General features: G+C 33.3%; 1 protein-coding gene across 2 annotated transcripts in view; it reads left to right on the top strand.

Moving 5' to 3' along the window:
- LOC126968368 (protein qui-1) overlaps positions 1–24,484 on the top strand; it is a 127,278-nt gene that overhangs the window by 56,717 nt on the left and 46,077 nt on the right. For both annotated transcript variants that reach the window (XM_050813353.1, XM_050813352.1), the window contains 10 exons: positions 2,602–2,756; positions 4,040–4,208; positions 5,433–5,592; positions 5,926–6,670; positions 6,742–6,885; positions 7,121–7,321; positions 8,283–8,461; positions 9,323–9,469; positions 18,128–18,246; positions 19,560–19,738. In XM_050813353.1, the coding sequence (XP_050669310.1) occupies positions 2,602–2,756; positions 4,040–4,208; positions 5,433–5,592; positions 5,926–6,670; positions 6,742–6,885; positions 7,121–7,321; positions 8,283–8,461; positions 9,323–9,469; positions 18,128–18,246; positions 19,560–19,738 (2,198 nt within the window). The remainder of the gene's footprint in view (positions 1–2,601; positions 2,757–4,039; positions 4,209–5,432; positions 5,593–5,925; positions 6,671–6,741; positions 6,886–7,120; positions 7,322–8,282; positions 8,462–9,322; positions 9,470–18,127; positions 18,247–19,559; positions 19,739–24,484) is intronic.

The following is a 24,484-nucleotide window of genomic DNA, read 5'->3' as shown; positions in this document are numbered from 1 at the left end:
GGCTCATCTCGTCCCTTATTTTCATTTAAAAAGAGGATCCAAATAGGATGTAAATACTACGTAATAAGAGGCGGGACTGCATAAGTTAAAATTGAAATTTAGTTTAGTATGAAACGTGCATATGTGTGCGTGGAGAGTTATTTGACATTAGTTTGAAATAGTATATACAATTCAGTGACGAAGTATAGGTAATCCAGCTAAGTTTGAAAGCGAATAGTTGCTTAAAACGTAGTGGTTTTCGACTATTTCCGTTTTTTACAAGATTATTTTTTTCTTAGAGAGTTTTGCTAGGCTGGAAGGATCTGTATTATGTAAAACAACTTCGGCCTTACAAATAAACTTGGTATAAAGTAATAACTAAGCATAAACAAAGAATATGCAAAATGTTAACAATATATCGTTGACAACACTGTCAATATAATGATAATTCTGAAGTTTTCCGGATGACAAGCAGTCTTGCAAATAAACGCGGGAAACGTTATACGTCCAATTAAACTAATCGTAAGCAAAATGTATATTTGTTACAATTTTGCATTTTTTTTTAAGGCCGCTTATAATTGCATGCTACATAAAATTGTTCCATAACTATTATGGGGAAGGTATGTTCCAAATTTACCTGAAGTTCGTCGAAAGCTCTTCCATTATCCTCAATCTATCTATTCAGAGCTGTAACAATTTACGATCATTCCCTGCAATGAGATCCGATTACTCAGTGGGATCGTAAAATAAGTAATTTATACGGGAGCTTGCCAGTCGTATCTGTATATAAATACAACGCTGCCCATAAATGTTGTTTGATTCTCGAAATGGTCAGAGTATTCGCACCGGCATCTTGTATTATTGATATTGCTGGAATTATTTATAAGCTTAAATAAATATGGATTGATTCAATTATATTTAATAGCCGTTACTGGATTATAATATATAACCTGTACTACGAGTTATATAAAATGCACGGTGTTACCTTATTGAAGTTATACTTCTTTGGGCGCGTTATGAAAAAATTATGAGTGAAATTTTAAGATGCGCTCGCATCACTGTAGGTCCTATTCCTAGGTTTTTTTTTGTTTCTTCGTCCATTATTAGGATAGGAAAAGGGTTCAAGCCTAGTTAGTTATTTAATAATTAATTGTCAAAGCCATCGTTGCAAGATTTTTCAATATTGTTCTTTCTACAAACGTAGAATAGCACGGTGAATAAATTATTTTAAGGAGTTTTGCTTTGTTAGGCCAAATAAGTATAACTTCTTGTGTGCATACATAAGGACACACACTTTTTTGATTTAAGTACAGTAACGATATTATACTAATACTAGTGACGACCCGCTTCTTTCCTATCCAAGTATGCATGCCTGGTTAAGCATATGCCTAGTAATTGGCACGTTCTGGTAAAGAAACCCCATTTTCAATGTAACCTGAATGTTTGAACCTGAATACCTTTTGACCCCGACAACCTGGAAAGACAATCTCAATGATTTTAAGCTTTTCTCATGAAGACTTTTCGTTTTTCCCCTATTTATGATAGGGGAAAACGAGGACATTGTACGTATTTTAATTTCCAACACCGTCTTTATATAGCTAGATATTATTTCATTCTTTATCTTTTATATACTCTTTCGGTACTATTATTGTTTTCAGTTTTAGGTTAATTGTTCTAGTATACATATTTTTTTATTCTGTATAAATTGAGTGTAATAAATATAAAATCATACTATAATTTGTATGAAATGTATAAAACATCTATATTATAGATGGCATTAGGAAAATCATTTATTTCAGGCATACCACCCATATAAATTAAAAACACGTTTTTACAGTATTTGACAGAAAATCAATAATATGTTAGTATAATAATTTGTTATAAACAAACAATAATTTATTTTATGACATCGAAGATTTTGGAAAAAATATTATCAAATTAAAAATTATATTGTAATTTTGTTACAATAATATTATACCTGTAACTTTATATGAAAAGGCCGGATGGACTTAAAAATTTTCTTTAAACGATAATATTAAGATTAAAAGGAAAAAAGTACAATAAAACATGAACGTATTAGTTGGGTTTGACGTTTATAATTGTTTATGTTCTGTGTGTATTATATCGTAACTCTTAAAGTGGTGGATAAATTTTGATGTCTTTTTGTGGCAGCTAATATACATATAATGTATATGAATTAAGGTGATGGTACCTACTATAATATGCTTTGGGTCTTTATTTAAATAAAACACTTTGAAAGGGTTAAAACACGTGTAATTGTAACTGTGTTTACATTAGATTTTTGCGTAAAAGTAACATTTTTATTTTTATTTTAGTTAACCCGACGTTGCAAGACCTTTCCAGATCAGTTTCAATTATACGCGTCTTAATCCTTTAAAAGTGTTATATTTAAATGTGTAACACTCGCGTTCATCAAAGAAAATACTAAGGGTCTTTATGATTTTAATTAAGAAAAGCTAAACATTTTATAATTGTACCAAAATGAAATATGAACTTCGAAGGTTACGCCTCTTATATCAATTTTGGCACAAATATAAAATTAGAATACTACATTCCCAGATATACAACTAAATAAATGAAAATTGTATACTTATATCACAGGTACAACAATTTATTGGAGCGTGAAGAAGAACGCAAGCGACTCAGTGCAGTTCAGAAGGCATTTAATAATGTAGTGTTGGAAGCTTACGAAGGTGGCGCTAGTATCGCACATTTGTTGAGGAGTCCCGTGGAAATACAATGTGAACTCGCTCTAGGTAAAACGTGTACAATATAGCATCTATGTATGTTATTAGAATTTCAATGTATTCATTAGGTTGTTTAGCTTTGGAGTGTATATCATAGACTAACAATATACTAATATACATCCCTACTAATATTATGAATGTGAATGTAAGTTGGTTTGTTACGCTTTTACGACGGAGCAATTGAACCGATTTTGATGAAATTTGGTACAGCGATACACTAGAGCTTGGGTAAGACATAGGTTACATTTTATCTCGGAAAAATCCATGGTTTCCTCGGAATTTGTGAAAATCTGAAATTCACGTCGATGAGCTATAATTCTGGTTGGGAACGGGAGTGAAAAGGGGAACCGGAATTGGAATAGGACATGAGATAATCTTCAATACCAATCTTGCTTATTATTTTTAAAAAAACCATATCTACGCGCACGAAGTGAGAGCATCATCTAGTAGACATATAAAGGGTGCGGGACAGAAGCATATTATCTCTAGTAAAAATACAGCAAGATATAAAAGGACCAATTTTGATTGAAATGTCGTAATTATTTTTATTTCCAGTATTTTTTTTGTATGGACATATTTTCTATGAGAGAATTTATTGACGCACTGTTTGGCAGATCTGCTGTGAAACAACCAATATAACAACAGGGAACATATTTTACGAAATAATTGCGGACTCCATGCGAACCCACGACCTCTGGCGTTCCGTGCCAGTGCTCTGCCAACCTGTTTTCAAATTTTATTTGTGAAATATTCTTGACAAATTCAAAAAACCAAACTTTTCTATTATGTACAGAATGTATGTACAAACAATGTCTGTCGGGTCAGCTAGTAAAATATGGTTCCTTTTATAGAACCTTTTTAAATAATTATATACTGTAAAAATAACTTGTACGATACAATGTTGTGAATACAGAATCCTAAACCTACGAGTTCGTCTCAGGATTGACCAATTTTTTTTTGATAAACACAGGATGTGTTAAGGCTTTGTTCATTTTTATAAGATGAAATCATTATTTATCATAACATAAATTTTCCATATTAGAAACAATTTTTGATATAATATTACGACAAATTTTACCGTACCTTACGATTGTTGCAAATTTAAAGTAAAATATAAAACTCTGACCCAGTTTTACGTTACGAATTTTGTGAGGGACGCCTCTCGTCCAATTATTATACTATACAGAGAGATATGTATATAATATGAAATGATATACAATCTATATCTATCACTTTCAGTTTTATTTTAATGCTACATGATATAAGTCTAATAATTTGTTTACTTGATATAGATCTACTTCAAACCGGAAAGCATCCAAATGGCATGATAACAGTGCTCCGTGAAATTGCCACTTTAGAACAAGACGACAGTAAAATAGCGGTACTCGCCAGTACGAGATTAAAAGCACTACAGAGGAGGATTGAAGAAACTTTATCTGAGAGTAATATTATCAGGCTGGAGTAAGTACTGCTATTAATTAAAGAGCAGCTTTAGCTTCAAACCCAATTAAATGTATAAAGCAACTTTGCTGTTATCGCAGTTAATTAGTAGTCTATTTTGTAATTTTTAATTAGTAGTCGAAATGTACGCATAAATACTTGAAAAATAATTTATTGGTTTTATACGCAGATGTTTGACAGATGAAGCAAAAAATAATAATACTAAGCAGCCCTTAGAAAATTAACACTATGACATTCAAAGAAACAGCCCTATCTGCCAATAATAGTATAGAGAACATGTTAAATGTTTTTAGAGTTTCACAGACATGTCTTTATTAGTCCGAACGCCCTGCTCACGGGTAACTCAAGTTATTAGCGAGTAGTTGGTAGTTATTGGCAGATACATCAATCGCTCCCCTATTTCGCTCTTCATTGTCGATGGTCACTTCCACAGGTTTCATTTTCAAACGCAACTCGATGTCGGCACACCACACTTTTATAGAATGGTTTGGTATGTTACTGTAAAGGTAAACGTTTTCGCAATTAAACCCTCTAATTGGGCCTGTTATGCGTACAGGGTTGGTCGGTCACTTCGCCAGCCACTTCTACCACCAGCTCAGCTTCTTCCAGAAGTTTAGAATTATTGTTGAATGATCGTGGACTTCTTGGAGTGACCTCGTGTTTCCGAGGAAATTGGAATTAGGCTGTCTATTATGTTGATAATGAAAAGGTATTAACTGTTTCGTGGGATGTGTCCTGTTATTGTGGAGATTGTGCTTGTTTAAGCTGACGAGTTGATAGTCTGGGTGATAAATGGGTGATAAACCTATAATGGTATTTGGCTGATAGAAAGTGACAAGAGTGGTATGGGGCAGGTAGCGACTGTCATTTGTCACTTCCTACACATTGTTCAGTAGGTTACAGACAGCTTAAATCGTCTTCTAGATTGAAATTTCAGTGGCTACCAATTTTAGATTGGTCTTTTTTTCATTTTAGATCAACTGCTGAATATTAGCTTCAGCCACTAGTGAAAAACTGAAAAAGACAACACAGTAAAAAGAAAAGTTGAAATATTTGAGAAAAAAAAAACCCTTTGATTATCCCTGTTGATATAGAATATCCCGTTAAATTATGCTATAGTGTTCAAAACTATTGTAGTGCAGCGTACTGTGACACGACTGCAATTTATATACATATTAAACTGTAAAAGTCACCCTGATACTAAATTTTGTGACATACTTATAGGCCAACATCAGCAGATTCATCTCATGCAGAATGCGTTGCTGATAATGAAGAAAAATTATCACCATTTCGGGATAAAGTACAAGCAATAGTCAGTTCGCTGGTCGACGATAGCCTTAGTACTGAACCCGATCAGGGTAAGGGTAGAAAAAAAACAGTACAGGTAAATTAATCATCAAATATTTATTTATCATTTCTGAGAGTGATCTAAGGAATCGTTCAAGCTAGTACACTACGTGAAAATATGAATCTTAACTTGAACCAAGCTAACATTTTGCATTTCTCTAAAAATATTTCTACTCGCAGTCCTTACTTCAATGTTAAGCCATAGTGTAACTTTCAAATGACGTCAACGCGTCTCTGGTATTGAGGGTGTACACGATTTTCACTTTTGACTAGACGACCCACTTGCTCATTTCTCCCCTGTAATTAAAATGATGTATCTAATAGGAAAAAAAATACTTTACACAGTTTAATATCATTTTTTTTATTTTAGGAAGTATTTCTTGAGCATATAACGCATCTTAGAATATGTATAGAACAGAATCTTCATTCCAAAATTACTGACAGACACATCGAGGAAACTGCGAAAGTTATTTTAAATAATGCTAAAGAAAATTATGAAAACAGATCAAAACATCCGCCAATCCTCATATACGGTAATGATGCATCCGGCAAAAGCACATTATTAACACATTTATATTACAAGACAGAAGAATTGTTTTCCAAGCCAGTATTAAGAATAATTAGATTCTCGGCTTCAACACCGCGATCCGCTTACAACTTAGAGCTGCTGAGAGTAATGTGCCAACAAATATCAATTATCTTAAACATTCCAGAAGGTTATTTACCAAAAGACGCCAGTTTTGATCCACTTTATATCAACAATTGGTTCCAAAGTTTGCTCAGACGTTGTGAGGAAATGGAGAATGAGATATTATTAATATTTATTGATAACGTTCATAGAGTAAACCCTTTAGAGTGTGATATTGTTACTGGTTTATCGTGGCTACCCATGTCTTTGCCACGAAATGTTTTCTTAATTTGTACAAGCGCTGTAGCTTTGGAACAGCTGCAATTAACTCCGGCTCAAAAAGAGAAATTCAGAGCTCAGAATTGTTATTACTTATTGGATAGTACTGAAGATATACCTGATAATGATAGCTGTGGAGAATTTATAGACAGTGCCTTCGATAATTTAGAAGTTGTGTTCGGATCTAAAGCTTTTAGTAAACTAGCAGGTAATAAAATACATTTATCTACTTCAGTTGAATATTACAAATGAACAAAATTTAAGCAACTTGTGTTGTAGGTTATATAACTTGTTCAGAGTTTGGGCTTACGGAACTTGAACTGTTGGAACTTTTGATGCCGACGAGTAACAGCGATGCTGTGATAACACTGAAAGATGCAAACTTTAACTTCTCATCATTATGTGTCGCGAAATATATGATGAGTAAGTAATTTCCGTTATCTTTCCTCTGCAAAAATCTCTCCTCCACCTCTGTAATTTAGGTAGATTGTTTGCAAATTTTATCTTATAAAGATTCTTGTTACAGATTTTTTGTATGTTACCAAATATTTCGTTCATCAAATCATAGATTATTGGTAACGGTATTTCTTTAAAAGATGTAAGTGTGTTTTGTTTAAGTGTAATTGATTGGAATTGTTTTCTTCTCTCATTTGTCTAGAATCCCTACTGATTGAAAACTTAGTATCTGGCCGCTGCACGTGGAGATGGAAAGCGGCTTCTGCCAGTGCAAGAGCACGCCGACGCTATGTTCGCGTGCAAAGCGCTCTTCGAGACGCCCATTCTGATTTGGCTGCGTTACATTTTTCTGGCTTCCTGCGAGATACAGATGATGCTGATAATTCTGAAGCGCATGAACCAGGTTACATTAGAATAGTTATAAAGCCTTGAAATTGATTACTTCTTTATTACTAAAATTTATAAAACTAATCTAACTTATTTTGAATATTGGAACTCTCTTCAATGTTTTTTACAAAGAATATTTTCTTTTTTGAACCAGGGTACCGCCTATTTTTACTGTCATCGGCCAATTTTTTTTTAATGAAAATATACCCATTACAATGCAGTGCCGTTCAAGATTCTTGAAAAACCCATAAGATCGGAACGGCACTCGTCACCTTGAGACTTTAGATGTTAAGTCTCATTTGTCCATTAATTGTACTAGCTACGATATCCTTCAGACAGAAACACAATAATGCTTACAGCCCATTATCTATCCGGCATCCTGTGCAAAGAAGCCTCCTGACTGGTAAACTGGTGGTCTTATTTGGTCTGCTAACAAAATGATTATGTCCCTTCAGGTTGTGATCTGTTTTGTCCTATTATTTTAGTTTCAATAATACAATATAAGGAACGGAATCGTTATAGAAGTAATATTTTTTAGAAATTAAACAATAATTGTTGCAACGAATTTTAGATTGTAGTAGATGGGCCTTATCATTTACTAGTAAAATTGTAGACACATGAGATATCTCATTTTGAGTCTCAGAATGATGGGAATTATATGATATTATGCTATCCCTAAATCTTTCAGGCATAATAAAGCCTAAGCGTTACTCAGTACATTAAGATTACGAGTGTACTGACACTGTAATGAGAGAAGTCGTAAAAAGTGATTATTTCAGAATTCCTTTAGACGCCAATTAAAATTGCTTCAAAAACAAATAACGCTTCTAGAAAGAAAAAAGAGCACTTGATGCCGATTAAAATAAGGTGGATAGTCACTAATCAACTCGTTATGTCCCTTGTTCCCATAAAATCCTTATTATCTACGATGATAATACCCTTATACTTGATGTTTCAATATTAATTTTACATCGCAGGATGCGTTAACGATGACGATGTTGCTTTGGACTCCACTCCGTTTCATTCAGCAAGTAGAACAGCAGCTGCCTTCACCCAGAGGCATGTGGAGGAATCCTGGCTGCATCTTCTTTTGGCTGGAGATTTCACTAAACTTAAGGACCTCACTGTCTGCAATTTCGACTTTCTTCTCGCAGCGGTACGATAATTCACATAACTTTAAATATTTTTGATAACAAAACATGCAAAAACGAAGACCTGACTAGTTTTAACAAACCTATCAAGCATTTATGGTATAATATTCAATTAATTTGCAGACACCCTTGTGTTTTATAATTTTTCAGTTAATACGGTGGATAAAAATAGGAAGTGCCACATCGTTGTGAAGTATTTATTCCAATTTAATTTATTCATTAAATTTGAAAATTTTCTTGTATTTCCTCGTGATCCTGGTAGGATACGATTATGAATTTATTGTATAAGCATCGGTAGGTAGGTACTTCATATGTCTGCAAATTTTCAAGTTTTTCGTGCGTCGGATTTCTGACAGTAACTGAAAATATAAAGTGTGTGTACTTATGTATGCACACAAGAAGTTATACTTCTTTGGCCTAACAAATCAAAAATCCTAAAAAATATTTATTCCTCTTACTATTCTACGTTTGTAGAGAGACCAATATTGTATAAATCTTGCATTGGCTTTGACAATTAATTATTTTAAAAATTTTACGAATACGACTGTACGGGCTTGAACCCTTTGCCTATCCTTATAACAGACGAAGAAATCAAAAAATAAAATAACGAATGTCTCAAACGTCAGAAAATTTTAGGAACCAACTTCACCCTGTTACTTTTATGTTACAGTGATGCGCGCGCATGTTATAATTTTACTCTCATCATTTTTTCATAACGCACCTAAAGAAGTACAACTTCAAAATTTTTTCAAAGTTTCTTTTTCGAATGGGTGTTAGAATATAAGATCAAAATTGATAAAACTCCTTTATTTTTGGTCGTCCGACATTTATTTTCTGCCTTTCTTATATTATTATAATTAATGCAGGTACAAACAGTAACAATATCGTATCTGCGATGTATTCTGGAGCATGTTCGGTGCTACATCCTCGACCGTGATGTCGAGTTGGTGTATGGTGCTGTAAGGAAGTCCAGTGATATACTCACTAGAGATCCCATGCAACTTGGAGCTCAGGTATGTTACCCACATACCTACACGCTACATATGTGTGAGTGTTTCATAATAAATGGACATAATCTTAACATATATAAATTACGTGACACGTTGTTTGTCCGCGATGGACTCCTAAACTAATGATCGGATATTAATGGGGATTACTTCACGGAGTGCAGTTTGGTGCAACTTGAGAGATAGGATAGTTTTTATTTCGATTTGGGACCCAGAATTATTTTTATTTTCAATATTTGTTTTGTATGGACATTTTTTCTATGAGAGAATTTAGTGACGCACGGTTTGACAGTTCCGCTGTGAAACAATTTCATTATAACATCAGGAAGCATTTTTTACGAAATAATTCTTGATGTTTTGATATATTATTGGCAAATTCCTATAAAACGGTATTTTTTTTTATTATCAGCTACAGAACTACGTCTGTCGGGTCAGCTAGATGACTGATTTTATTTTTATTCAATTATATTCATAAATATAATTTAAAAAATTACCAGTAGCTGCTACTCCAGGAGTCAGTAATATTGGGGATATTGAAAACCAGTGCTACATTGGCGCAACGCCAGTGCAACTTATTACTGAGTTAGCTCCATTCGGTGACAATCACTGCCGCACAGTACCTTATTTTTAGTTTTTAGTAATAAATTGTATTATTTATGGTTTTATTAGTTTGTTCTAATAATTTCTTCTGGTTTGTTATTAAATAATTGTGTGGTGGTGGTTTGTTATCAATAAATTTTTATTCTATTCTATTCTAGATTTTCGGGATTAAATATAAGTATTGATATGTATCGTCGAAATTAACGTTTTTATTTATGTTGTATTCTCGGGTTTTAATTTGTAAAAAAGTTTTTTGATTAAGTACATATATTTACTGCGCAAAAATAAAAGATTATAAGTAGAAATCTAAAAAATGTGAAATTATTGAATAATTAAAATAGCTTGGGAGCAGGCGTTAATGCAGTTTTATTATAATTAACTATTTCCATTAGGTCACTTTTATACTTATACCTACTTGTGTAAATAAACAAATGATTTGAGTTTTCTTAAGTGTTAATTCCGCCAATATTTGTCTTTAAACAATTCGACACGTGTTTTGCGTACACGAGGCATCCTCAGGACGTGTTGGAGACTGAAATTTCAGTCTCGTGCCAGATTTTGGCGTAAAGAGAACTCAAATCATTTGTAAAATTATGGATTTTCGCAAAGTAACGCCTACTTCAATAATTTTACTTGTGTAAATGTAATGTAATCTTTCTGTGATTTTCAATAGAATAATCAAAATATATCGAGCAATATGGTATAAACATCAAAATATATATATAAATAAATAAGAAAAAAGAAGTTTGAACTAATAAGTATTCATTTTAAAAGTATAAAATGAACAGTTTTTAATTCGTTTCGATTTTATAATGTGTAACAAAATACGTTTTGGTTTGACTTGCTATTAATAGGGCCTTCTTGTTTTTTAAACTAGCTATAATTTATATATTATGTTAATAAATTATTGATGATGCTTTTGGTTTCATAACTTGTGCACAAATGATTGCAAAGAAAACTATTGCTCTAAGATCAATCAGTCCTGTACGAACTAAAAGACACCATCATTTAGAACTAATTCTCTCCGAATCGCTTCGATGTTGTTTAGTTTATGACCCACTCTGTTTTAATTTCACCAAACGCGATATATGACATTTTTCTCGAGATTTTACAACTAAACGAAATATCCCATCAAAGAGAAATTTAAATATATTTTGAAACCTTTTTCTTTCCGTTGCCTAAGCTGAAAACACGATTACAATATATTTTAGATACTTTTTTTAATATCGATTTTTTATATATTTCCCATAAAAGCAAAAAAATACTAGTACATATAAAATACCTTTAGTTACCGTTACCAATGGCAAATTTACGTAGGTTCTTTAGTATTGCCATTATTAATTGAATAAGTTTTAGGACTTACGTTGTTTAGTCGGCGCATAAATATCGAAGGACATTAATGCGATGCCACGCGATACTCACTCTTGTTATTGTGTAGTTTTGTTTGTAAAATTGTATCTCGAAATAGTTATATGAGTTTAAGGTTGTTGTTAGTTAGCTTAATAAGTTATTATTTAACATTAACAGTGTATTTCATTAATAGTGTAATTCATACATCTACTGCATGCGTTACTCTTTTGTGTTTTTTTCTTTAAATTGTTCTTTTTCTTTGTTTTAACTACCACGAGTAAGTCAAAAGGATTGAGCAATTTTGGTGCATCATTTTACAATTTACATAGATTGTATTGCAAATGATTTTCTTGCCACTTTTTGTCATTAAAGCCCAACTTTTCCAAGGCTGTGGTAATACGTAAAAATACGCCTTCAAAAATGGTGTATAACTTCCTTAAAGGCCGGCAACACTCCTGTGATTCCTCTGGTGTTGCAAGAGAATGTGGGCTACGGTGATCACTTAACACATGGTGACCCGTATGCTCGTTTGTTATTCACCACCCACCTTATTCCATAAAAAAAATTACATTCATAATTGTCATTTTGGCCTAAGTGAATAAATGATTATTCTTTCTCCCTTTCGAAGATTCAATTTACCTCTAACCTAATCTTACAATTGACCAGATGAGTTAATCTCATCTAACAGGTCTCTCTTATCTCTCTGAACGTACTTGTGGACTAAGGATCATGGGATTAAGTTAGTTACAGCTTATATTGTGTGTATAGTGAGAAAATCTGTAATTTCCGTCTCAGATTAATTCATTCAGCCACTCTGTATTCACCCATGTTTACCAGTGGTAGGCTCCTTTGCACAGGATGCCGGCTAGTTTATGGGTACCACAACGGCGCCTATTTCTACTGTGAAGCAGTAATGTATAAACATTACTGTGTTTCAGTCTGAAGGGCGCCGTAACTAGTGAAATTACTGGACAAATGAGACGTAACATCTTATGTCTCAAGGTGACGAGCGCAATTGTAATGCCGCTCAGAATTTTTGGGTTTTTCAAGAATCCTGAGTGGCACTGCATTAATGGGCAAGGCGTATCAATTACCATCAGCTGAACGTCCTGCTTGTCTTGTCCCTATTTTCATAAAAAAAATGAGTTTGAATAGTTTTGCTTTAAGCTTTATTCCATTATAGTCTATATATTTCAATGATGTGTAAGTATACATAGATTCTTTATGTCTGTTTTAAATAAGAAGTTAGTTAAAGTTGGAATAAATTTGCTAGATTTGGGAAAATAAGAACTGGCTACAACTTTTGATACATTTTGTAAAGCGAGATTGACGTCTAACATTTGATAACACAAAAACAATATTTTAATCTAGCTTTTAGTCGCGACTTCGTCCGCGTGGACTTTCATATCTTATTCCATCTCCAAATAGATGTTTGTTTGCTTCATATCAAGTATCTAAAGCAAAGTTTTATGGTTTATCTCTGAAAATGACGAATTTCTATAAAAAACCATCCCTTATTTAACTTCATGCCTGTTTAACAACAAACAACAAAGAGTAGCTTATGTGTCTATTTTTAAGCCAAATATAATTACAATCGAATTTGGAGTTAGGCGTAAAAGCATGACATTGTTGGACTTCCATACGAACTTCCATCCCCACACATGAAACACGCGGAAATTTTGGAAGAAAAACATTTATTTCACAAAACACTCACAGGATACACTTAAAATAAAAAGGTAAAAGTACAAAACAAACCAAAAAAGAACGTATTTAAATAGTAATAGATTTAATATTGGAGAGTTCCTGTGCAGTGCAGGAAATGGGTCACCGACTCAGGATTATCTGTGACACGGCCGTGGCTATGCCACAGCAGTGATTTTCTAAAACGCTAGAAAAAGTATGTATTTATATCTTATCAAGTGCCTAAATACAAAGTTTCATGGTGTCATCTTCAATAATGTCGAAATTCCATCCCCTATTTCAACCCCTCCAAACCTTTTTCTCGCGATAAAAGGTAGCATATGTCCTTTCCCAAGCTCCAGTCTATCTACGTACTGAACATCATCAAAATTGTTTCATTGGTGTAGGCGTGAAAGCGTAACAAAACTTACATTCACATTCATAATCTTAGTGGCGATTTAATCACAATAATATAGAAATTTAATTAATAATTCTGTCTGAGCTCCTGTACCTCAACTGTAATTTAACAATTTTAGGAATTATTATTGCAATAAAAATTGTTTGGACATGTCGAGACAATGAATGAAGAACGATTGACGAAAAAAGTGTATAAGACCAGTGTGAATGAAAGTGTTGGAAGGGGTAGACCTAGGCGGACGTTTCAATCAGGGACGTCTTGAAAAAAGGCCAGGTCAAGAGTACCCTAAGCCGGAGAGCATGTATAAAAGGAATAATGAAAGTGGACGAAGCGAAACAAGTATGTAAGGATCGTAGCAAGTGGAAAAAAGTGGTCTCTGCCTAACCCTACGGGAAAGAGGCGTGATTTTATGTATGTATGTATGTATAAATATTGGGAGATATAAATCTATATTGTATTTCTATTTTATAGAACTTCAATCGTAATTTTTTATGGTTGGTTTTATAAACGGTCAAATACGAATTTCACTCATGCAACTGGCACGATCAACATACATTCATGGCATGGCGGTAATTTTGTAATTTGTGATTTTAGTTTCTTTTGATTTAATAATTATTATGGCTTAGACTAAGGATTGGTCTCCGCTGCTCTACAACTAGATACCGCAAGCGTAGTCGCAAAGTGTGGCAACTAATACAACGCCCAAGTGGGCGTAATCGAGCCAGTCTCGAACAATGTGTGACGATGACGTGCCACATGTTCTGTTAAATTTTGCTATATATTATAGTAAAACTTTGTAAAAATAATACTTCAAGAAATAATAAAGACACTGGGATCACATAATATCATCAGTAAGTATTTTGTATTTTTAACCGACTTCAAAAAAGGAGGAGGTTCTCAATTCGTCCGTATTTATTTTTTTATGTTTGTTGCCTCAATACTTTTGACTGGGTGAACCAATTTTGATAATTCTTTTTTATTTTAAAGCTGGTGCTTCCCGTATGGTCCCATTGTTTTTTGGTCCAGATCTGACACCTGAATCCATGCGAAAACCATAAAAGTCTTAAATTTTGCTATACATACGTATAGCAAAGTGGATGATAAATTTACGAATAACTCAATATCGCGCCAACCGATTACGATGATTCTTTTTATATTGGAAAGGATATACGTCAAAGATAGTTTGGTTAGATTCTGATTACGGAATCCATGGCAAAGTAACGGAACTCTTCAATTAAGCGCTTACGTTAATTGCTGAATTGGAAAATTTTGTATATCTACACATATTTAGACAAATTATTAGTTAGTGTACTTAAAATTCACTAAAAATCAAAAAATAAAATAAAAAATTAAGAAAAAAACAGCAAAAACACTATTCCAAAACAATAGATATAATATCCACTAAAAAGTATTAAAATAATTGCGTATATTTAAACAATTTAATTAATAAATGTAATTCTAGTTACGATTATTGTAATTTTTGGAGTCGATAACACGAAGCGTATGTTACAAAATTTGAAAGATGCCATTGAGTGTCAAGATGCCACGCAAACATGCATCTAATAGTTGCCCTAATAAAAAAGCTATTGTTCTTAGGTGGTGCTGTATCTAGTTGGAGCGCAGCAGAGACCAATCCTTGGTCTAACTTTTTTGGTTTATGTGCTATAGTAAAGCAGGCTCTATCAACATAACTGCTATCTTTCTTATATTTACATTGTAATTTAGTCTTATTGTCTGACCTTATTCATCATTTTTTATAAATATTTTCCTTATAATTCGTGATCTCTCGTGTATTAGAATAAAGTAAATTTAAACCGAAAGCTTGTTACCTTCAAATTAAATATTTCAAGCATTAATTCCAATACGTTTGAGAAAAAGATTACCGCATTTGGAAGAATATCCGAATAAAAATGAAAGATTATTAAAAACATGACGATATCAGTCATCGTCTTGAATAGTCTATCTTCATAATTATTGTTTATTTAAATTTTCATTAATAAATTCATCCAAATGTTTTGAGTTTTCTTTAGTGTTTACTCCGCCAATATTTGTCTTTTAAACAATCCGACACGTGTTTCGCCTCTACACGAGGCATTCTCAGGACATGTTGACTCGCCAAAATCTGGCACGAGACTCTGGTAGTCTGAGACAAATATTGGCGGAATTAACACTAAAGAAAACTCAAAACATTTGGATAATTATGGATTTCTGCAAAGTAACGCCTACATCAATAAAATTTATAAATTTAGTCAACAAAACTACGTATAAAGTAATTCTAATTCATTTTCTATAGATGTTAAATGTTATTGTATAAGTCATTCATAATTAATATTATGTTGACTAAATACATTCACTTAATTGTCTTGAAAGTCCTTTGTACTATACTAATATTATGTCGGTAGTGTTGCTGACGTCATTGTACATGAAAGCAAATCCATTTATATGCAGATGCTGCGTCCAAACAATCTTAAAACGTGTTACGGTTATAGAAAATCGATTGTTTGAATATTTCTTGTTGTAATCAATCACAATACACGTAACATAATAATTTGAGGGTATATGAAATAATGAATGAAAAATATTCATATGTTAAAATACTTAAATAACACTTACTAGCCTCATTTAAAATTCACAAGGCGTGATGCTATTAGATTATTAATAGATATGTGAAGGGATAAGAATATCAGAACAGAAAATAATGAATATTAATTATAAGTACCTACTTAACTCTGCTGTGTCCGTTCGGTGCAGCAGCTACGAGCCAAATGTGTATAATCACCACTGCGCTGCACCAACGAAACATTAGTAGACTTAGGTTGGCAATCCCATCTCGAACAGCCAATCAGAAACAAGCTCCTATTGGCTGTATTGACTTAAAAATACAATTTAGCTACTTTTTAGTTTTAAGATGTCAAAACATAACTCTTTTAACTTTGAATTATTTACATTAGGTTTTATTCAGTATAACACTATTATTACTTCTTTATTATTATTAAGTAATAACATAAAAGCTTGATAATCTAACACGCTCTTGTCTCTAGCTCCTCATGATCCAAATTGATCGTCAGATTAACTCAATACCTCAGTTCCATGAGCAATATTTCAGACAAGGGTTTCATAAGCAAACAACTCCAGTTGTTACAGTATCGAACGAAAATATTCTAGACTTATGAAGATATATTGGAAGTTACAACTAATCTGCATTCACGTATCGACTTGTTTCTCTTTAGTAATGTTGGGGTTTTTATGAAAATAACGGACTAGATGAATAGAACGTCAGCTGATGGTAATTGATACGCCCTGCCCATAACAATGCAGTGCCGTTAAGAATTCTTAAAAACCCAAATATCCTGAGCGCCACTAAAATTCGCCCTTCAGACCGAAACACAATACTGCTTACACATTGCTGCTTCACGGCAGAAATAGGCGCCATTGTGGTACCCACATCTAGCCGGCATCCTGTGCAAAAGAGTCTCCCACTGGTAATGCAGGGTTATTATTTATTATAAAAGTGTATACATTTATATGATATACTAGAATTAGTTGCAAGTAATCCCTTATATTAAGTCCTTACATATGAAATTGGCGTTTTGTATGGGAGGAACAAAAAGTCGAATATTTTTAAATATAATATATTTAATTAATCAAAGTATGAACCATTGTTTTCTATGCACTTTTGCCATCTCATAGGTAGTTCATTGATCCCTTTACTAAAAAAACCATTCGGACGGGAATCAATAAATTCTGTGAAGGCGATTTGGACTGCCCCATCAGTTAAATTTTTTCCGTTGCAAGAAGTTGTCCAAATTTCGAAAAAAATGGTAATCTGTTGGAGCAAGGTCCGGGGACTACGGAGGATGTCTTAGATATTCCAATTGAAGCTCTTCTAATTTGGTAGCCGTCTGTAGTGCAGTGTGTGGTCTAGCGTTGTCGTGAAGTAGCAGTGGCGTGAAGCGATTGACCAGCCTAGGTTGTTTAGCCGCTAGCTTTTCCAACATGGTTTGCAATTGCTGACAATAGAAATAGTTAAAAACGAACTGTGTCTTCTTTTGCAACATGACCGCCATACACATCATTCACCCTTCGAGTCTACAATCTGTCCAGTAGACATTCGTTAAGAGATAAATTTAAGGAGATCAACATATTAACAGTACCATGTCAATACATATTTGAAAACCTCATATTATATCGTTTAAAAAAAACAGTAACATAACTGCAACACTAGAAATAAACATAATCTTGCTCTGATTCACACAAGGCTAACGAAAATGGACAAATCATTCGTGGGACAATGTGTCCATTTTTATAATGAAATCCCTGAAGAAATTTGCACACTACAATTAAAAAAGTTTAAAATATTTTTTAAACAGAAACTTTTAAAAAAAGCTTATTATACAATTAAAGATTATATAACAGATAAAAGTGCACGGGATTAAAGCAATGTAAATAATGTTAAGGTCTGCATACTATTTTAATTTATAAGCAGTATGACTGTATTGTTCCATTATTTGTATATTTTCTTGACTTCAAAAAGTGATGCAGTTATTCTATTTTGAGAAATAAACTATTTGAAATTAGAAATCACCGGAAGGGAGAAATAAAAATATTGTTTTTAGATAATTGCGTGGCTTCGACCCGCGGTGGCTAGACGGGGCGTGCTGGCAACATTAGTGACAGCTGCGATGGCTTGGTGTGATGGATACGATAAACCACTTCTTGTGCCGCTCAACGGATGGTAAGTTTAATTTTTTATCCGAATATTTTTCACCTCAATCACCTTTATATCCGATGGAAATTAAACAGAAACGATGGATTAGATATAAATGCTAATCATGTACTGAACAATTTAATTACTATATTTAAGTGGTATGTTAAAATTAAATTCGATTTAACTAAAAGAACTAGTGTATTTTGATACCTAATCCTCCTTCCTCGATAAGTTAATATCAAGATTTGTACACAAATATAATTTGAAAACAAAATTTTATGAACTATGCGGGACTCGAATCCAAGGCCTCTGGTGTTCCGTGCCAGTGCTCTACCAAATGAGCTAACCGTTCGAGTGACGTATCGTCATAAAATCTTGAACGCTTTGTTCAACTCTCAGGTTGTGGCTTCATCTACAGGATCAACTTTACAGTTGATAACCTGTTCAACCCCAATATTTGCATATTAGGAAATTGACTTGAGATGTCGCTCTTATAAATCTAAACAATTTGTTATGTTTTTAAAGTGATAACCCTCAATTCTAGGATTAATACACAAATAAAATTTGAAAACAAAATTATTTTAAAGATGCGTGACGCGAACCCACGACTTCTCTGGGGTTCCGTGCCAGTGCTCTTCCCAAATGAGCTAACCGTTCGAGTGACGTATCGTCATAAAATCTTGTATGCTTTATTCAACTCTCAATTATTTTCTAATTTTATTTGTGTATTAATCCTAGAAGTGAGGGTGAGTATTTTCATAAATACAAAAAAAATTGAATAGTAGCAGGTTAATATATTTCATAAATAAATGTATAATGAAGAACTTCCAAAACGCTATATTTTTATGATGATGCATCAGTTAAACTTTTCTTCTGTGTAATACTATGCTGTATTTTGTTATATATATATGAAATTAAACAATTATCACAAGTTATATATCTAATCCGCCAATATTAGCTATGTTAAAGTAGATTTTGCTGGGAGATTTTGTTTGACAATTTTAGTTCACTTTTGCTTTCTAACAAAAGCGTCGGTTTCGAAATTCTAGAGATTATCCATTTTTGTTAATGTTAATTCTAAACAATCAATTATTTTTAAACTGATATCTCTCACTGGGATTAATTATACAAATTCAATTTGTAACCAAAATTTATGATCGTCTTACCAACTGAGCCAACCGTTCGAGTGACGCATGGATCGTAAATCTTGGTATGTCTTGTTCAAGTCTCAGATTGTGGCTACTGCATCGTTCATAAATTTTGGTTATAAATTTAATTTGTATAATATAAAATCTGATACCGTATTTACTAATTTTGATAAATTCAATGGTTCTACGTAGGTTACATCCACCCATCGCGTCTACAGTACGTGTGTTGTCTGTGGGTGGTTCAACTCCTGGATCCAGTGCTCGCTTGTTGCAGCTGGCGCCATCTGGTCAGCACTTGGTTCTGGCACCGTCGTCTGGCGATCCGCAACTCTGGCATGTCATGTCTAACTCCAAAGTGCACACATTCAAAGGTAAATTTTTACTAATAGTTATCTAAAAGCCCAGCAAATAATATTCACAGGTCGTTCCTCAAGCTTAACTCTGGAGCTCGCTGGAACGTAATGCCTCATGCCTGAGGCGCCTATTTCTGCCGTGAAGCAGTAATGTGTAAGCATTACTGTGTTTCGGACTGAAAGGCGCCGCAGCTAATGAAATTCCTGGGCAAATGAGACTTAACATCTTATGCCTCAAGGTGACGAATTGTATTGCAACTCAGAATTATTGGAGTTTTTCAAGAATCCTGAGCGCACTGCATTGCAATGGGCAGGGCGTATCAATTACCATCAGCTGAACGTCCTGCTCGTCTTGTCCCTTATTTTCATAAAAAACGTAATGTCCCTTCACGTTTTCGCTTTCACCCCCCCGTGCTCGTTCCGTTGTGTCAGTGCGGCTTGCAGTTATATTTGTCACGACATATACATAACATGTCGTGATATTTTCGTGCTACTACTGCTTTACATCTTTTTGAAGTTTTTATTGTTACGTTTTGCCTTTTGTTATTATTACTTCTGTTGTTTATTTTGTTCTGTGTCGCTATAATAGTTATGTCAGACAATGTATGCTCTTTCTACTTAAACTTTCATTAATTTTTCATCATTGTACTACTAATAATCAACATCATAACACAACACCTAGTTATATATCCTATCCCATAGTGCAACAGAGCCTTAAGCTGCATTAAGCTCTCACGCTGCGGTAGAGCCTAACCTAGCACTTGTCTTATCAGTCGGCCCTTCCGGTCGACTTGTTATTATAACAGTAGCTGGTAAGATAGTTTTAAGTTACATTCTGCATTTATATTTTAGTTACTAAGATGAGTCTTGCATCAAACTCTGTAAGCTCGGGTCGTAAATAATAAACTCTTATTTCGATTCTAAAATATTAATTTTTAATTTCTATTTTTAAAAACCCAATCGCTCGCTCCCGAAATCTAACAACTACCTTGACATCAATCAAATATAAATAAATAAATAAAATGAGGTTGGTTGCGCGCAGAGAGAAGAAGAGGAGTGGTGAGCATTTTGCATAGACTCTAAATATACTAGCGTTTAGACAACCTGATATATAATTCGCGACCAATTTTGAATTATCAATGTGTGCGTTAGCTAGTAGTAGCACTAAGGAGCCAATTCTAAGCGTGAGTCACTTTTGACGACTTGTCAAACAAAATCGGTTACAGTAATAATAGATTCGCTATCCTTTTCTATCTTGCTGTATCTCTCTTAGAAATATTCCTTCTGTAAAGTCTGTTTGTGAACAAATTTATATCGATAGTCTGAAGCCTGATGAAGGACATACTAGGTTACTTTTTAAATCAATAAACCACGCAGGCGATGCCACGGACGAGGGGTAGTATAGATAATAAATATTATGTAGATCATTTAGATATATACTTTTGCTTTATTTTTTACTCCCTTCATTGGTTTATATATAATAATAATAATATTGACACACTTTTTACACAAATTATCTTGCCCCAAGTTAAGCATATATAGCCAGTGTTATGGGTTACAAGATAACGATATATTTAATACAATTTACTTACTTAAACATACATAAATTCATATAAACATACATAAATACATTTAAACATCCATGACTCGGAAACAAACATCCATATTCATCATATAAATGCTTGCACCTACCGGGATTCGAAACCGGGACCTCTAGCTTAGTAGATATCCTATCTAACGCTATGTCCTATATCCTATAATCGCTAACCACTCGGCTATACAGGTCGTCTATACTATATATTGACGATGGCTTTTAACAAATCAATAAAAACACTTTTTTACAATGAATAAGTACGTCCGTCGAATCAGATAGTTTAAATACATAAGTTTTGCAGTTATTTTTAATTTCCTATCCCAAATAAATATATCTCCTTACGCATATACATTAGTTCACACACACACACACACACACACACACACATTTCTTCTTAATTAGCCTATAAACGTCTCTCCCACTGACACAATTTTGACTGTGTGTGTGACTATTACTAATAAAGAAAAAATAATAATTTTTCCACATTAAAAATCGCATAATTATTTTTATTGCCAAAACAGCTAGTCCGCAAGCTTAACGATTAAAATGTAGTCATAATAATTATATTTCTTATGCTTTTATAATCATAATTTAATACCAAATCATTCAACCATTAATACTTGTTAGCATATATGTTTTTTTTCTCTTAAACTAATATTTACTCTGTGGAAATTATTGAAGCATGTGGTAGATAATAGTTTGTTACATTAAATACATTACATTTAGTGTGTATTTTAAATATATAATAGCATCAATGGAAACATTAAATAAAAGTTAAATTAGTAAGCAATATTGAACAGAAATGTATTAATTAATTAATTTGGTGCCGATATTAGGACCATAATGAATTAGGCGCCACGTAGACAGATTGACGCACTAATAGTGTCAAGTGTCAATGTGTCAAGAGTTTCTCGCCGCCATCGCAGTTCCGTCGCGACCACGGTTCATGTAATTGGATCGAAATATCGGCATTAAATTAATAAAATATATATCGTGAGTACTCGTCGTAAAAATAACAATATTAAAGTCTCGCGATGATAAAAGTTTTAAAACAGTAATGTATTTTACCAGTGGAAGGCTCATTTGCACAACAGCGCCTATTTCTGTGTTTTACTATGTTTCGGTGTTAGTGGGCGCCGTAGCTATGGAAATTACTGAGCAAATGAGACTTAACGTCTTATGTGTCTAGGTGACGAGCGCAAATGTGGTGCCGCTCAGAATTTTTGGGTTTATCAAGATACCTGAACGGCACAGCATTGTAATGAGTAGAGCGTATCAATTACCATCAGCTGAACTTCCTGCTAGTCGCGTCCCTTATTTTCATTAAAAAAAAAACTGTTAATTCTTACATAATTGCCACCAAATAATAGGGTAATTACCATAAATTATTTCATTGTTAACGAGCTTTTGTCTAGTAATTGTAACGAAAACTTTTCAAATGAAAGCTAATTCTCGTTTCGTCTGGAACTCCTAACGAGCCAATAGTAGCCCACGTAATCAATTGAACCTTCCCTACCTTATTAATTGCATTCCACAATGTTCGGATTGTAATATATTTCCATTACCTTTATTGTTCCGATGAAATTTCTTTCTGTTAAACGATTTCCTTTATTTTCATTTTAAATAAAAACTAGTACCGGAATAGAAAGCAGAATTAGTTGCAACAAAACTGATTTGATTCATAACGTATCATATTTTTACCAGTGGAAGGTTCCTTTGCACAGGATGCCGGCTAGATTATGGGTACCACAACGGCACCTATTTCTGGTGTGAAGCAGAAATGTGTGAACATTACTGTGTTTCGGTCTGAAGGGCGCCGTAGCTAGTGAAATTACTGGGCAAATGAGACTCAACATCTTACGTCTCAAGGTGACGAGCGCAATAGTAGTGCTGGTCAGAATTTTTGGATTTTTCGAGAATCCTAAGCGGCACTTCATTGTTATGGGCAGGGTGTATCAAATACCATCAGCCGAACGCTCCTCTCGTCCCTTATTTTCATAAAAAATCACAAAACGACTTAAGACGTATGCAATTTCTCTTAATTACAAAGCAAATAAAAAATGGTATAACTATTAATAATACCAAGTTGCTACAATTTACTTCACAAAACGGTTAATAATATGACTGTTACACCGTGGAACAGCTAAATATTATTTTGAGATCTTACATAATTTATACGTCCAGATTGAGTATCTTGCTGTTACACAGCCGATAAAAAAAGGCCAGGAATATTAGGTTAGCAAAATAGAGGCTAAACCTAAAGTAAATTCTTCGACGTTTTCACAGTTCTCATAGTCTATCTAGATGTATAAATGATAATTGAAAATGAAAATATGCACCTGATATCATTACCGTCTTTGTGTTGAAGAAGAAGGCTTTTTCGCAATTTTTATAACCCTAAAGAATCATTATGAAAATAATTGGATTATTTATCTCCCCTTTTTGTAAATCTTTTACTTATAACCATTTCGGAGCGCCAGTTAACATGTGGGTACTACGAAATAATTCTCATTTTTGCTGCCTCGCTAAGTATCTAAATTCAGAAGGTATTTATAAACCTGAAAAATATTTCAGAAGAACTGTGGCTAAATTCGTTTATTCTTGTCTAACGGGTGAGGTAAATTAAATTTTATCTTCCCCCATTGTGAATTAATAAATCTCGGAAGCTACAAGAATTCTTATAATTCATCAAATGATACTTATTACTCATCTTTAATTAAAAAGTCCCGAGATTTCATTACTCCCCTAAGCTTCAGTTTATTTGCAATCCGTGTCCCTTAGTTAGCTGAGCCGAAGGTAAATTTGCTTAACAAGGGTTAATCCTAGCTTTAACATGACCCATTTAAATAGCCATATAACATTTCTATATGCGTTCCATATGTATAATATACGAAATGACTAGACTTGTGGAAGATGACGTATTAAACTATATAATTATTGTCAGCAATATTATATTGATTAGTTAATGTGTTAACAAGCGCTACCAACATCATGGAGCTATAAGATATCCCAATTAATAATTATATTTATATATTTTTACTTTTAACATCTTGACTGTTGCTTCCCAATATATTCTTGATAATAAACTTACATATATATAAGTTAATTTGCTAGAAACTGTCATAACTATAATGTTAACCAGGAACAGACATGAACTTATAATGCCTACT

Source organism: Leptidea sinapis, chromosome 15, assembly GCF_905404315.1.
Source record: "Leptidea sinapis chromosome 15, ilLepSina1.1, whole genome shotgun sequence".
Lineage (NCBI taxonomy): Eukaryota > Metazoa > Arthropoda > Insecta > Lepidoptera > Pieridae > Leptidea > Leptidea sinapis.
Note: the sequence above shows the minus strand (reverse complement) of the source record. Positions and strands in the feature narration are given on the sequence as shown.